This window comes from Pleurodeles waltl, chromosome 7 (genome assembly GCF_031143425.1).
Source record: "Pleurodeles waltl isolate 20211129_DDA chromosome 7, aPleWal1.hap1.20221129, whole genome shotgun sequence".
NCBI classification, from domain to species: Eukaryota; Metazoa; Chordata; class Amphibia; order Caudata; family Salamandridae; genus Pleurodeles; species Pleurodeles waltl.
In genome coordinates, this window is record NC_090446.1 from 787,733,203 (window position 1) to 787,748,175 (window position 14,973).

At 46.3% G+C, this 14,973-nt stretch overlaps 1 protein-coding gene across 1 annotated transcript in view; it reads right to left on the reverse strand.

Annotated features, from left to right (window-relative positions):
• The window catches only part of CTNNA1 (catenin alpha 1), a 712,178-nt gene that overhangs the window by 529,529 nt on the left and 167,676 nt on the right, over positions 1-14,973 (reverse strand). Inside the window, exon 4 of the mRNA XM_069199317.1 lies at positions 7,275-7,441. Coding sequence (XP_069055418.1) covers positions 7,275-7,441 — 167 coding nt within the window. The remainder of the gene's footprint in view (positions 1-7,274; positions 7,442-14,973) is intronic.

A 14,973-nucleotide genomic window follows, 5' to 3' on the forward strand; every position in this document is an offset into this window, starting at 1 on the left:
CTTCCAGCAACTGCAACATTTTCATGGCTGTGCATCCTCTGAGGGCGACGAGTTTTCAGCCTGCACAACAAGCAAGAAGGAATCTCCCTTGAAGTGAAGGAGTCACTCCCCTGCATCCACAGGCACCAACTGCAACGACGACCGGCTGCGTGGATCTTCTCTCCTCCGCAGCTGCGTGGATCTTGCCTCATAGGTGGTGGTCTGGAGTGGTCCCCTCTACCAGCTGTCCAACTTGGGAGACAATAAGCCCTTGCCTCTCCTTGCAGGACAGCCCCCTGTGCACCACGAGTCTTGCAGCTACCAAGGTTAGTTTGTTCCTCCTCCAAGGGATCTTCATATTGTGTAGTCCCGGCCTCCAGCACCTCTTCCTGCAAAGCAGTCTCCTTCCTGCCTGTAGCTCCAGAAACCTGGGACTTCGTCAGGTGTGCGGAGTGGGCCTCACTGCAACTCCTGTGCCTGCTGCCAGTGGGTTGCCTGTGAGGTCTGCCTCCTCTTCTTGCGAGTCTCCCAGCAGCTGAGGGTCACCCTGCCCTCCCCTCCTTGGGTCGAATCCCCTGGACCTTGCTGGTCCTCTTCAGCCTTGCAACCCCTCTTCTCCAACTCTTGCATTTGCCAAGGATTGCTGGTGGTTTTCCAGCACCACTGACCGACTGCATCTCGGCCGCCCATGTGGAACATCATTTGCTTCACTTCTAAGCCTCCTCTTCGACGCCAGTGCGGCACTGCTGACCTTTGTCTGCCGTCAGCCTGGTCTTGCATCCACAGAAGGGTGAGTAGTGGCTCCTGCCCCGACCTGGCACTCCAACTCGAATGGGATTTTGTCCTCTTCCTTTGCAGGTCCTCTTCTGTCAGGATCCACCTTTGATTCTTCCAGTCTTGGTTGGATCTTACATAATCCTTCTCCAAAGTCCTCCTGTTGGTTTTGGAGAAAAACAGGTACTTACCTCTGCTCTCCTGGTCACTGGGGGGTTCCTAGTTCCCCCAGCTCCCTTCTACTGATTCCACTTCTTTGGGTGGTGGACTGCCTTTCACATTCCACTTTTTCAGTGTATGCTTTGGACCTCCCCTAGGGCCCTCACTGTTTGCTATTACTTTTACCAATGCCTATTGCTTTCTATGCAACCTACTGATTCCTAATGTTTATATAATAGTGTGTTTACTTACCTCCAGTTGGGGGATTGCATATTCAGTGTTCTCTAGTGTTTGTGTTACTATGATTAAGTACCTTTATTTTTGTAACACAGTGGTTCTTTCATGTGTGCAAGTACTGTGTGGCTATAGTGGTATTACATAAGCTTTGCATGTCTCCTAGATAAGTCTTGGCTGCTCATCCACAATCTACCTCTAGAGAGCTTTCTAGACACTACCTACACTAATAGGGGATACCTGGACCTGGTATACGAGATAACACCATATGTGCTCACCACACAGCAGGCCAGCTTCCTACAGAATATATAGAAATCACGGGAGGATCATCATTTTAAAGAGTGCTATACAGCCTAGAATATTCTGGGGAAGACAGCGCTACCTTATCAGATCCGCAGTCGCACGCTGTGTTGACGGTCGTAGGTTAAGAGCCCAAGTCAAATCAGGAAGTAACGTCACCCAGACCCCCAGGTATTTAAAGCTCAATCGCTTAATGGGAAGGCGAATCAGTCCCGCGATGGCAACAAGGGCACTATCACATATTTTAGAGGGTTCACTCAGAGGCCTGATGCCTCCTCAAAGCATTTTTAAAAATGTAAGGTGCGTGGGCCCACTGTTAATCGGATCTGCCAGGTAAATGAGGACATCATCTGCATGAAGCGTCACTATGATCGTCCCCCTGTTGCATACCTTGAACAGGTGGTCTGTTCTTACTATGTGCGCAAGCGGCTTCATCGCCAGGGCTAACAGGAGGGGGGACAATGGGCAACCCTGCTGTGTGCCGCGTCGTAATGGAAAGGCCTGGGATAGAGTACCATTAATCGGCACCCGGGCTTAAGGGCTGATGTTCAGCACCCACACCAGCCTACGGAAATGCAGGTCCAGCCTGGCCCATTTTAAACACCAGCCGCAGGCAGCTCCAGTCCACCGAATCAAATGCTTTTTCGAAATCTACTAGAAATAAGGCAAAGTTACATGCAGTCGACAACGGTCAGCCAAGGCCCCTGCAGCCAGCGGATACAATGGTGCATGCCACGGTTTTTCATAAATCCACACTGGTCATGGTGTACTAGGGTGGGTAGTACCCACATGAGAAGAGTGGCGAGGATAGTGGCAAACATTTTTACATCACCATTTATAAGTGAGATTGGGCGATAATCTGTACACGCCTGAGATGGAGGTTAGGTCCTGGAGATCAACACTAAGGTGGCCATGTCAGACTCCGAAGTAAATGATCCTGTACATTCTACTTCTCTATATAGGGCAAGAAGTCTAGGAGTCAAGATATCACAGAATTTTACATAATATTCGTCCGGGAGGCCGTCTGGTCCTGGAGTTTTCCCAGGGGCAAGAGCTGAGATAGCCTTCGGTATTTTCATATCGGAAATAGGTGTGTCTAGGACTTCTTTCTGAATCTGAGGCAGTGTAGGAAAAGAAATGTAATTGATAAATTGAGCAGAATATTCAGGGTCAAACACTGACGAGGCAGTATAGAGGGACTGGTAATTACAAACGCTCCTGATATCTTAGAGAAGGTGTGCACTGTGTTGCCACTTAGGTCATTAATTTCAGGGATAATCCTTGATTGATGGTGATGAGAAACCAACCAATAAAGTAGTTTACCATTTTTATCCCCCCCAGCTGTAGACCCTAGATGTACATGCCCTCCATAAGCTTAGCCGCCTCCATGGACTGGTTTGGTATTTCATCTCTGATCATATTTAGGTGATGGGACTGTTGCCCTGAATTGTGTCCCTAGTTCAGCCTCAAGGCAGAGAGAGCCTCCAATTGTGTGATGAGACATGGGCATTTTTTCTTGTGAAGGCACAAAACCTTTAGCGTACCCCCGAATCACCACCTTACTGGCCACCCAAAGGGTTGCAGGTGACAAAATGGAGCCATAGTTAATTTTAAAATACACCTCCAATTCAGTTTGTAAATGGTGACTGCAAGCTTTATTTTGTAGAAGCCAGGCGTAAGGTGCCACAGGGGACTGGTCTCTCTCCCGGTAGACCGAATGCACGCCAGAAGGGGGCCTTGATCCGAGACGCCCATTGGAAGAATTTGGATATCCGTATTAGCATTGCACTGTGCTGTGGGAGCAAGGATGAGATCTATTCTAGAGTGCATGTGATGTGCAGCGGAGTTTTGTGTGAATTGTTAGGTCTGTGGGTGCCACGTTCATACGTCACTTAGTCCTAGAGATGTGAACCAGTCTGATAAGTGTTGTGACTCTGCACATGGGGAGGTGGAGGGTGAACCCGATGTGTCTTTCTAAGGGTCAGGTACTGCATTCAAGTCCCCCCCTTATCAGTGTCTGTCCATGAGGGAACTCTAAATGTTTTTGCAAGGTCTCGTAAGCATGTCCTCACTGCCACCAGGGGGTGGGGGGGCATACACACTCTGATTAATTGTGTGGCCCTCCACTGTGCCTGCAAGAGCTACATACCTCCCTTGAGTGTCCTCAAGGACCCTAACTACCACCATCGGAAATGAGTGTCTTATCAAGACAGCCACTCCCCTAAAACCTGGGATGAAACTGGTGTGGGAGACGCAATCATACCCTCGTCAGGTCAAGAAAGGGCAGCACTCCCCAACCATATGGATTTCTTGCAGGATCAATACATCTGGGAGGTATTGGTGAGCAAAGGAAAATACTCTGGCGTGTTGGATATTGTCCAGGAGACCATTAACATTCCAAGACAATATCTGAAATGGTCGCTTCATAGCAGTTGGCAGGGTAAGTAACCTATCACTGAGGGAAGATCAGCTGACAGGCTCGTCACCTCACTCAATATAGAGTCTGTCGGACCCTCTGTCACTGGTCCCCTTGATAACATATCAGTCCTTTGAGGGTGCCTGGTCATGTTTGCGTGTATGCCAAGGTGTGTGCATTGAGTATATATCAGATCTAACAACAAAAAATTGCTTGACAGTTCACATTCCCTCCTCCCAACTCCCACAGCAACCCCCCCTCCACCACCATAGAAGCATCTGGCACCATATAATCAACACTCTGAATAACTCCACAAACAAAGAAACACAAAGGAAAGGCTATCAGGTCGTGGGCAACCCCTCCATGATACAGGATCACCACCTCCTGTAGGAAGCTGGTCTGGTACTTACACCTTATACCAAATCCATGTATAGGCTCTCTAAAGGTAGCTGTGTGTGAGCAGCCAAGGCTTATCTGGGAGACATGCATAGCTCATGCAATACCACAATAGTCACACAGCACTTACACACAGTGGATTCACAGTGGACCATCAGCGTTGCAGAGTCCACAGGAGCCGAGGCAGCACCCACAGGACAGGGACATAAGCCACAGAAGAAGCCCACACAGCACTAAAAAAGGTGGATCCCACGCCGCAGGAGACTGGAGCTGCATGTCGCCTGAAGATCCCTAGGAAGAGATGCAAACAAGCCTTGGCAGCTGCAAGAGACGTGGTGCACGGGAGTACTGTCCTGTGTGGGAAGGCAAAGGCTTACCTCCACCAAATCTGGACAGGTGGCAGAGAGGACCAAGAGGACTACTGCAGACCACCACCCAAGATGCAGGATCCACGCAGCTCAGTAGGAAAGGGGATCCATGCAGCTGGTAGTCGCTTGTAGGTGCCTGCAGTTGCAGGGAAGCGACTTCTTCACTCCAAGGTAGATTCCTTCTTCTTGTGCAGGATGAAGAATTGTAGTCTGAGGATGCACAGTGAGGAAACTGTTGCAAAGCTGGCAGGAACTCTGGATACAATGTTGCAGAAGAGTCTTCCCCGTGGTTCTGCAGCTTGTAGGTTTGTGGAGGGTCCAGTCGCGAAAGCAAAGTAAAGGTTGCAACAGAGTCCTGCTGTAATCTTGCAAGCCGAATCGGAGGACTCACCCAAGAGAGTCCCTAAATAGGCCTGAAAGGGGGATTGGTCACCTAACCAGTTAAGCACCTATCCGGAGGGGGCTCTGACATCACCTGCCTGGCCACTCAGATGCTCCCAGAGTTCCCTGCCAACCTTAGAATCAAGATGGCAGAACCAAGAGACCCTCTGGAGGAGCTCTGGGCACCACCCCAGCATTGTGATTGTCAGGGGAGTGGACACTCCCCTTTCCATTGTCCAGTTTCACGCCAGAGCAGGGACTGGGGTCCCTGAACCAGTGTGGACTGGTTTATGCACGGAGGGCACCAAATGTGCCCTTCAAAACAAACCAGTGGCTTGGGGAGACTACCACTCCCAAGCCATTCACACCTAATTCTAAAGGGAGAGGGTGTTACCTCCCTATCCCAAAGAAAATCATTTATTCTGTCTTCCTGGGCTTCATCAGATCAAGCAGCAGGAGGGCAGAAACCTGCATGAGGGGTGGCAGCAGCTGGACAACCCAAGAAACCCTGTAAGACTAATGGTAGCAATGATGGGGGTCCTCCAAGGAGCCCCCAGAGTGCATGGAATCATACTTGCAATAGTATTGGGGTAGGATTCCGACATGTTTGATACCAAAAGTATCATTATGTAGCTTGACCTAGGTAGTGACCTATGTCCAGGACATATGTAAAATGGCGTCCCCGCACTCACTAAGTCCCGTAAAATGGTGCTTGAGTCCGTGGGGGCAACTCTGCTAGTGCAGAGGTGCCCTCACTCAGGTACCTGCACCCTGCCCGCTGGGCTGAGAGGGCCTACCATAGGGGTGACTTATAGTGACATGTAGTTAAACCAGGAATGTGCACCTGGTTTACGCAGAATGCAATGGGCAGGCCTGCTGAACCCTTTGCATGGGCTTCCTTATGAGTGGCAGAATAACTGCTGAAGCCCATAGGGATCCCCTAGAGCCCCAATGCCCAGAGTACCTAAGTACCATATATTAGGGACTTACATGGGGGACCAGTATGCCAATTGTGGGAAGAAAAAGGTACAATTTAGAGGAGAGAGCAAAACTACTGGGGTCCTGGTTATCAGGAGCCCAGTAGACAGTCAATCACAGTGAAACATACTGTGTACAGGCAGGAAATGGGGGTAACCGTGCCAAGAAAGAGCACTTTCCTACACCCACTCCACGGAGATCGCCCCTGGTGACAGTAAACCAGAGATTCAAACCACCTCTGCACCTGGATGCCCCAGCCCTAGGCGAAGAGGACCACTGGTGTCCCTACATCCACGAGCATCGCAAGACTTGAACCCCCTACGTGGTTCACCCAGACTAAACTCTCAATCCACCACTGCAGCAACTTTGTGACCAGACCAATCCCCATAGACTTGCACGGGGCATTAGACCTTGTCCCATACTTACCCTAATTCCAGGAGCCTGGTCCCATAGGTTGCTGTACTATACCTGTATGCAGTGTTTGTTCTTCCTTCATAGGATGACATTACTGCATCTGAAAAATGCACTAAGTGCCAACTTTTGCAAACTTGAAAAGTTCCTAACTTGAAAGGTACTTGCCTGATTCTGGTGATCTTGGTATCAAAGTTTATATAAAAGTATGCGTTATTTTTTTAAATTGGTGTCGGATTCCTTTGAGTGTGTCTCACTTACAGTATGAGTGTGTGCCAACATGCTTGGCACTACCCTCTGATATGCCTAACTGCTCGACCACACTACAACAAAAGAGCATTTGGGATGCAATTTGTGCCTCTATGAATCCCTCTGGGGATTCCTTGAACTCCGCATGGTGTACCTCATTTTAGCCCACTATATAAACAACCAGTTTCCTACACAGCTGTAAAAAGAAGAACATGTAACTAACCACTGCAGCGCAGCAGAGATTGTACAAACACTTCTAAGAAACTACACTGTAGAGTTTGACACTATAATCTTGTTCTTTGACCCCCCCCCCACCAAAAAAATCAAGTCAATTTTGTGTGTCTCTCTACTTAAGAGCTTAGTCAGCATTAGATAGAGGACACGTAACAGGTAGGGCAGGACAATATCATACATGGTTGACCAAAAGTAGGGCATAATAAGGTCACGAGAATCAAAAAACAAAATGGAGATCCAGCTAGATTAAACTAATCATCTCAAGATAATGAAAGCACACTTATCCAGGTTTGCTATAGGACACGCATTACCTAAAAGCAAAGTTGCAACGTCCAACATGCAAGCAACACTCAACCGTAAATAAGACTTATCACTAAAGAGCTGCAGTTACTCACCACTTTTAGCTGAACAAGTAACCTGTAGACATCTGCCATGTCTGCCAAAATGAGCAGCCGTGTAACAGCTGACAATAAGGCCCGCGCTGCTCGTACCATGTTTCCACGTTTCACTGAAGAACATGGATCATCTGCAAACTCCCCAGAAGCACTTTTCATCATATCTCCTGCAATTAAGTATTTACACGTTAAATAAGTTGAACAGTTTGCTTACCTCAGTTTTAAATTTGTAAATCAGGGGAAACAGGTCTCAAAAAGCAAGAAGAAAAATTTTACTTATCTGCAACCACAGTTCTGTTCTAATATTTTACAGCTTCACATGGGGCGCAAATTCATGCCATCTACTAATTGGCCTAGATAATCGCATACTTTCTTTATGTGCAAACAAAGAAACATTGGCAAAGGAGTAAGGTCTCACCTATCAAATTGGACAATGCAGTCCTATCGCCTTTGCCAATGCTTTTATTGTAAGGTGTTCTGCAGCATAAACAGGAACAAAAATGCTTCCGACGAGCTGACAGGAGGGAGAGGTGCTGGGGGAGAGGGCTCCGAGGAGGTAGGCAGGAATTTGAGAGAGAAGAAGTTCACAAGGATGAGACCACTCAAATGGATGGTAAAGAAGCTATGCTCCCGAAGAGAGACAAAAACAAGAGGAAGGAAACTCAGCAAATCAAAAAGCAAGAGTGACAAAAAAGCCAACCAAATATAAGCAACAGGCTGACCCAAAGCTCCACGTCAGAACAAAAATTGCCCAAAGAAGCTAAAAGATATGCAAGTCCTAAACAGGAGGGTGGGGTTCCATTAATGTGAGTCGAAAAACTCTAAAGCTCACAATCACCCACATCTCGATTTTAAGATTGTATTTATGCTGGTGTGTGCAAATGATATAACACAATCATCTGGCATCTTTAAAATAAAAGATCTGTGAGATAGTATGCAGCTATTTTTCCAATTAGTTGGGTAGTACTGTGGTAATATTCATTTTGACTTTTGTCCATTTTAATAAATATGTGATTCCAGGTACATCAGCATAATTGTTTCAAACAAATGTATTTTAATGTTGCACATTTTCAATGGTATCAAAAATGTACATACATAGGTAACATCGTGTTAGCCTATTTCCTCTCGAGGAGGTAAAGTGGGGCACAATGAAAGGTGATAACCTGTAAAACCACAATAGCAGATAAATTACTTTTTTTTCAGCATCAACCTTGCTTATTCAAAGACCGTGAAGTGACTTTGTCTTTGAGCAAGAAATTTTATAAAGTACCAAACCAATATTTTCTGTCATACTTTCTGCCTTGCACAGAACTATATGTCGCTACCCTGCCAATGTCAAGTAAAGAAATATTATTCAGAATTTTAAAAGAATACTGAGGTATCTGAAACAAAGTAGAACGCTTGCCAAGGCCTAGTTTACTTATCACAGGATTCAGCCATTTGGTCTCCTGCAGTAACCCAGAAAACCTTTACAGGCCTCCAGGAGTTTAGACATGAAGTACACCTTCTGCCTCAGAAAGCAGGAGTGCAGCAAATGGCCCTTCCTCCAACGCCATACAATCCTGCACGTTCCAAAGCTTCTCTTTTCATGCAATATGTGGAATGCTCAAGATTAAAAAAACAAAAAAAGTCTGCTCTTCTGTTCTACGCCAGTAAAAAGATTCCTGTTGATGTGCGATGTTACAGGCAAGCTGGGAGTGTTGGGGAACAACAATGCAGGGGCGTGGTTGAGCAGATACTGAAAGGGAGAAGCAGCATCCTTTGGCAGGATCTAGACAACATATGACAAAAAGGAAAATTTTACTTATCCGGTAGAAATCTGTTCGTGACGGTTGAGGTAAGGTAGAGAGATAGAGAAAGAGGCAGATTTAGAGAGAGAGAGGGAGTTATATATATATATATATATATATTTAGAGCGAGATAGGGAGAGAGATAGAGACAAAGATGGGCAGAGAGATAGAAGGACAAAGAGACAGATATATATATATATATATATATATATATATATATATATATATATATATATATATATATATATATATATATATATATATATATATATATATATATATATATATATATATATATATGGAAAATGTCACTTACCCAGTGTACATCTGTTCGTGGCATTAGTCGCTGCAGATTCACATGCTGTGCACAGTCCGCCATCTGGTGTTGGGCTCAGAGTGTTACAAGTTGTTTTTCTTCGAAGAAGTCTTTTCGAGTCACGAGACCGAGGGACTCCTCCCATTTCGACTCCATTGCCCATGGGCGTCGACTCCATCTTAGATTGTTTTCCCCGCAGAAGGTGAGGTAGGAGTTGTGTATGCTAGTAATAGTGCCCATGCAATGGAGTGAATACCTATGTACATAATAAAGGTTAAAGTAATATATTTACAAATGTACAAATGTTCAAAATCTACTTGAAACGGCTACAGGCTCCCGGGGAGGCGGGTGGGCGCATGTGAATCTGCAGCGACTAATGCCACGAACAGATGTACACTGGGTAAGTGACATTTTCCGTTCGATGGCATGTGTAGCTGCAGATACACATGCTGTGCATAGACTAGTAAGCAGTTATCTCCCCAAAAGCGGTGGTTCAGCCTGTAGGAGTTGAAGTAGTTTGAAATAATGTTCTTAGTACAGCTTGACCTACTGTGGCTTGTTGTGCAGTTAACACATGTAAGGAAATGCCTCCTTGGCATGGTTACCCCCTGACCTTTTGCCTTTGCTGATGCTGATGCTGATGCTATGTTTTGAATTGAAAGTGTGCTGAGGCCTGCTAACCAGGCCCCAGGACCAATGTTCTTTCCCTAACCTGTACTTTTGTATCCACAATTGGCACCCCCTGGCATCCAGATAAGTCCCTTGTAACTGGTACCTCTGGTACCAAGGGCCCTGATGCCAGGGAAGGTCTCTAAGAGCTGCAGCATGTCTTATGCCACCCTGGAGACCCCTCACTCAGCACAGACACACTGCTTGCCAGCTTGTGTGTGCTGGTGAGAACAAAATGAGTAAGTCGACATGGCACTCCCCTCAGGGTGCCATGTCAGCCTCTCACTGCCTATGCAAGTATAGATAAGTCACCCCTCTAGCAGGCCTTACAGCCCTAAGGCAGGGTGCACTATACCATAGGTGAGGGCACCAGTGCATGAGCACTGTGCCCCTACAGTGTCTAAGCCAAACCTTAGACATTGTAAGTGCAGGGTAGCCATAAGAGTATATGGTCTGGGAGTTTGTCAAACACGAAGTCCACAGCACCATAATGGCTACACTGAAAACTGGGAAGTTTGGTATCAAACTTCTCAGCACAATAAATGCACACTGATGCCAGTGTACATTTTATTGTGAAATACACCCCAGAGGGCACCTTAGAGGTGCCCCCTGAAACCTTAACCGACTATCTGTGTAGGCTGACTGGTTCCAGCAGCCTGCCACACTAGAGACATGTTGCTGGCCCCATGGGGAGAGTGCCTTTGTCACTCTGAGGCCAGTAACAAAGCCTGCACTGGGTGGAGATGCTAACACCTCCCCAGGCAGGAGCTGTAACACCTGGCGGTAAGCCTCGCTCACCCCTTTGTTCCAGCACCGCAGGACACTCCAGCTTGTGGAGTTGCCCGCCCCCTCCGGCCACGGCCCCCACTTTTGGCGGCAAGGCCGGAGAAAATAATGAGAATAACAAGGAGGAGTCACTGGCCAGTCAGGACAGCCCCTAAGGTGTCCTGAGCTGAAGTGACTAACTTTTAGAAATCCTCCATCTTGCAGATGGAGGATTCCCCCAATAGGATTAGGGATGTGCCCCCCTCCCCTTGGGAGGAGGCACAAAGAGGGTGTACTCACCCTCAGGGCTAGTAGCCATTGGCTACTAACCCCCCAGACCTAAACACGCCCTTAAATTTAGTATTTAAGGGCTCCCCTGAACCTAAAACTTTAGATTCCTGCAACTACAAGAAGAAGAGGACTGCTGAGCTGAAAACCCCTTCAGAAGAAGAAAAGAAGACACCAACTGCTTTGGCCCCAGTCCTACAGGCCTGTCTCCTGCCTTCCAAAGAATCCTGCTCCAGCGACGCTTTCCCCTGGACCAGCGACTTCTGAATCCTCAGAGGACTGCCCTGCTTCAAGAAAGACAAAAAACTCCAGAGGACAGCGGCACTGCTCCAGAAGAACTGCAACTTTGTTTCAAAGGAGCAGATTTAAAGACCCCTGCAACTCCCCGCAAGAAGCGTGAGACTTGCAACACTGCACCCGGCGACCCCGACTCGACTGGTGGAGAACCAACACCTCAGGGAGGACCCTCCGGCGACTCCAAGACCGTGAGTAACCAAAGTTATCCCCCCTGAGCCCCCACAGCGATGCCTGCAGAGGGAATCCCGAGGCTCCCCCTGACCGCGACTGCCTGAACTCTAGTTTCCCGACAGCTGGAAAAGACCCTGCACCCGCAGCCCCCAGCACCTGAAGGAACGGAACTTCTGTGCAGGAGTGACCCCCAGGAGGCCCTCTCCCTTGCCCAGGTGGTGGCTACCCCGAGGTTGCCTGCCTGCACCGCTGAAGAGACCCCTTGGTCTCCCATTGAAATCAACAGAGAACCCGACGCTTGTTTGCACACTGCACCCGGCCGCCCCCGCGCTGCTGAGGGTGTACTTTCTGTATGGACTTGTGTCCCCCCCCGGTGCCCTACAAAACCCCCCTGGTCTGCCCTCCGAAGACGCGGGTACTTACCTGCTGGCAGACTGGAACCGGGGCACCCCCTTCTCTCCATTGAAGCCTATGTGTTTAGGGCACCTCTTTGACCTCTGCACCTGACCGGCCCTGAGCTGCTGGTGTGGTGACTTTGGGGTTGCTCTGAACCCCCAACGGTGGGCTATCTTGGACCCAAAACTGAAACCTGTAAGTGACTTACTTACCTGTGAAAACTAACAATACTTTACCTCCCCCAGGAACTGTGAAAATTGCACTGTGTCCACTTTTAAAACCGCCATTTGTGTTTTATGTAAAAAGTATAAATGCTACTGTAATTATTCAAAGTTCCTAAAGTACTTACCTGCAATACCTTTCAAATGAGATATTACATGTAGAATTTGAACCTGTGGTTCTTAAAATAAACTAAGAAAAGATATTTTTCAATAACAAAACCTATTGGCTGGATTTGTCTCTGAGAGTGTGTTCCTCATTTATTGCCTGTGTGTATGTACAACAAATGCTTAACACTACTCCTTTGATAAGCCTACTGCTCGACCACACAACCACAAAATAGAGCATTAGTATTATCTCTTTTTGCCACTATCTTACCTGTAAGGGGAACCCTTGGACTCTGTGCATGCTATTCCTTACTTTGAAATAGCACATACAGAGCCAACTTCCTACAACACATCTACACAGTAGTGCTTGGTAAATGTATGAGGCGTAGACCATGTTGCTGCCTTACATATTTCGTTCATTGGAATATTTCCTAGAAAGGCCATGGTAGCACCTTTCTTTCTGGTTGAGTGTGCCTTTGGTGTAATAGGCAGCTCTCTTTTTGCTTTAAGATAGCAGGTTTGAATGCACTTAACTATCCACCTAGCAATACCTTGTTTTGAAATTGGATTTCCTGTATGAGGTTTTTGAAAGGCAATAAATAGTTGTTTTGTTTTTCTAATTAGTTTTGTTCTGTCAATGTAGTACATTAGCGCTCTTTTGATGTCTAATGTATGTAGTGCTCTTTCAGCTACAGAATCTGGCTGTGGGAAGAACACTGGTAATTCTACTGTTTGATTTAAGTGGAACGGTGAGATAACTTTTGGTAAAAACTTTGGATTTGTCCTTAGAACTACTTTATTCTTGTGTATTTGAATAAATGGTTCTTGTATGGTAAATGCTTGAATCTCACTCACTCTTCTTAGAGAGGTGATGGCAATTAAAAATGCAACTTTCCACGTTAAGTATTGCATTTCACAAGAGTGCATGGGCTCAAAAGGTGGGCCCATGAGTCTTGTTAAGACAATGTTGAGGTTCCATGAAGGAACAGGTGGTGTTCTTGGTGGTATAATTCTTTTTAGGCCTTCCATAAACGCTTTAATGACTGGTATTCTGAATAATGAAGTTGAATGAGTAATTTGCAGGTAAGCGGATATTGCGGTAAGATGTATCTTTATGGAAGAGAAAGCTAGATTCGATTTTTGTAAATGTAGTAGATATCCTACTATATCTTTTGGAGAGGCGTGTAATGGCTGAATTTGATTATTATGGCAGTAATAAACAAATCTTTTCCACTTATTTGTATAGCAGTGTCTAGTGGTAGGTTTCCTAGCTTGTCTTATGACCTCCATACATTCTTGTGTGAGGTCTAAGTGTCTGAATTCTAGGATTTCAGGAGCCAAATTGCTAGATTCAGCGATGTTGGATTTGGATGTCTGATCTGTTGTTTGTGTTGTGTTAACAGATCTGGTCTGTTGGTACACAACACTACTAGACCTTTCAGTAGTACCTCATGTCAAACTACCCAAGGTTGCCTTGCCCATGTTGGTGCTATTAGTATGAGTTTGAGTTTGTTTTGACTCAACCTGTTTACTAGATATGGAAGGAGAGGGAGAGGGGGAAAAGCGTACGCAAAGATCCCTGACCAATTCATCCATAGAGCATTGCCTTGGGATTGATCTTGTGGGTACCTGGATGCGAAGTTTTGGCATTTTGAGTTTTCCTTTGTTGCAAATAGATTTGAGGTGTCCCCCAAATTTGAAAGTAATGGTTTAGTATTTGGGGGTGAATTTCCCATTTGTGGGTTTGTTGGTGATCTCGAGAGAGATTGTCTGCCAACTGGTTCTGAATCCCTGGAATAAATTGTGCTATTAGGCGAATGTGGTTGTGAATCGCCCAATGCCATATTTTCTGTGTTAGGAGGCACAACTGTGTCGAGTGTGTCCCTCCTTGTTTGTTTAGATAATACATTGTTGTCATGTTGTCTGTTTTGATAAGAATGTATTTTTGGGTTATTATGGGTTGAAATGCTTTCAGCGCTAGAAATACTGCTAACATTTCTAAGTGATTTATGTGAAACTGTCTCTGATGTATGTCCCATTGTCCTTGGATGCTGTGTTGATTGAGGTGTGCTTCCCACCCTGTCATGGAAGCATCTGTCGTTATGACGTACTGTGGCAATGGGTCTTGGAAAGGCCGCCCTCGGTTTAAATTTGTACTGTTCCACCATAGAAGCGAGATGTATGTTTGGCGGTCTATCAACACCAGATCTAGAAGTTGACCCTGTGCTTGTGACCACTGTGATGCTAGGCACTGTTGTAAGGGCCGCATGTGCAATCTTGCGTTTGGGACAATGGCTATGCATGAAGACATCATGGCTAGGAGTTTCATTACCATTCTGACTTGTATCTTTTGTGTTGGATACATGGCCTGTATTACCTTGTGAAATGTTTGAACCCTTTGTGGACTTGGAGTGGCAATCCCTTTTGCTGTGTTGATTGTCGCTCCTAAGTATTGCTGTGTTTGACACGGCAAAAAGTGTGACTTCGCGTAGTTGATGGAGAAACCTAGCTTGTGAAGGGTTTGTATGACATATTTTGTGTGCTGTGAACACTGTCTTAGCGTGTTGGTTTTGATTAACCAGTCGTCTAAGTACGGGAACACATGTATTTGCTGCCTTCTGATATGTGCAACTACTACTGCCAGGCATTTTGTAAAAACTCTTGGCGCAGTTGTTATTCCG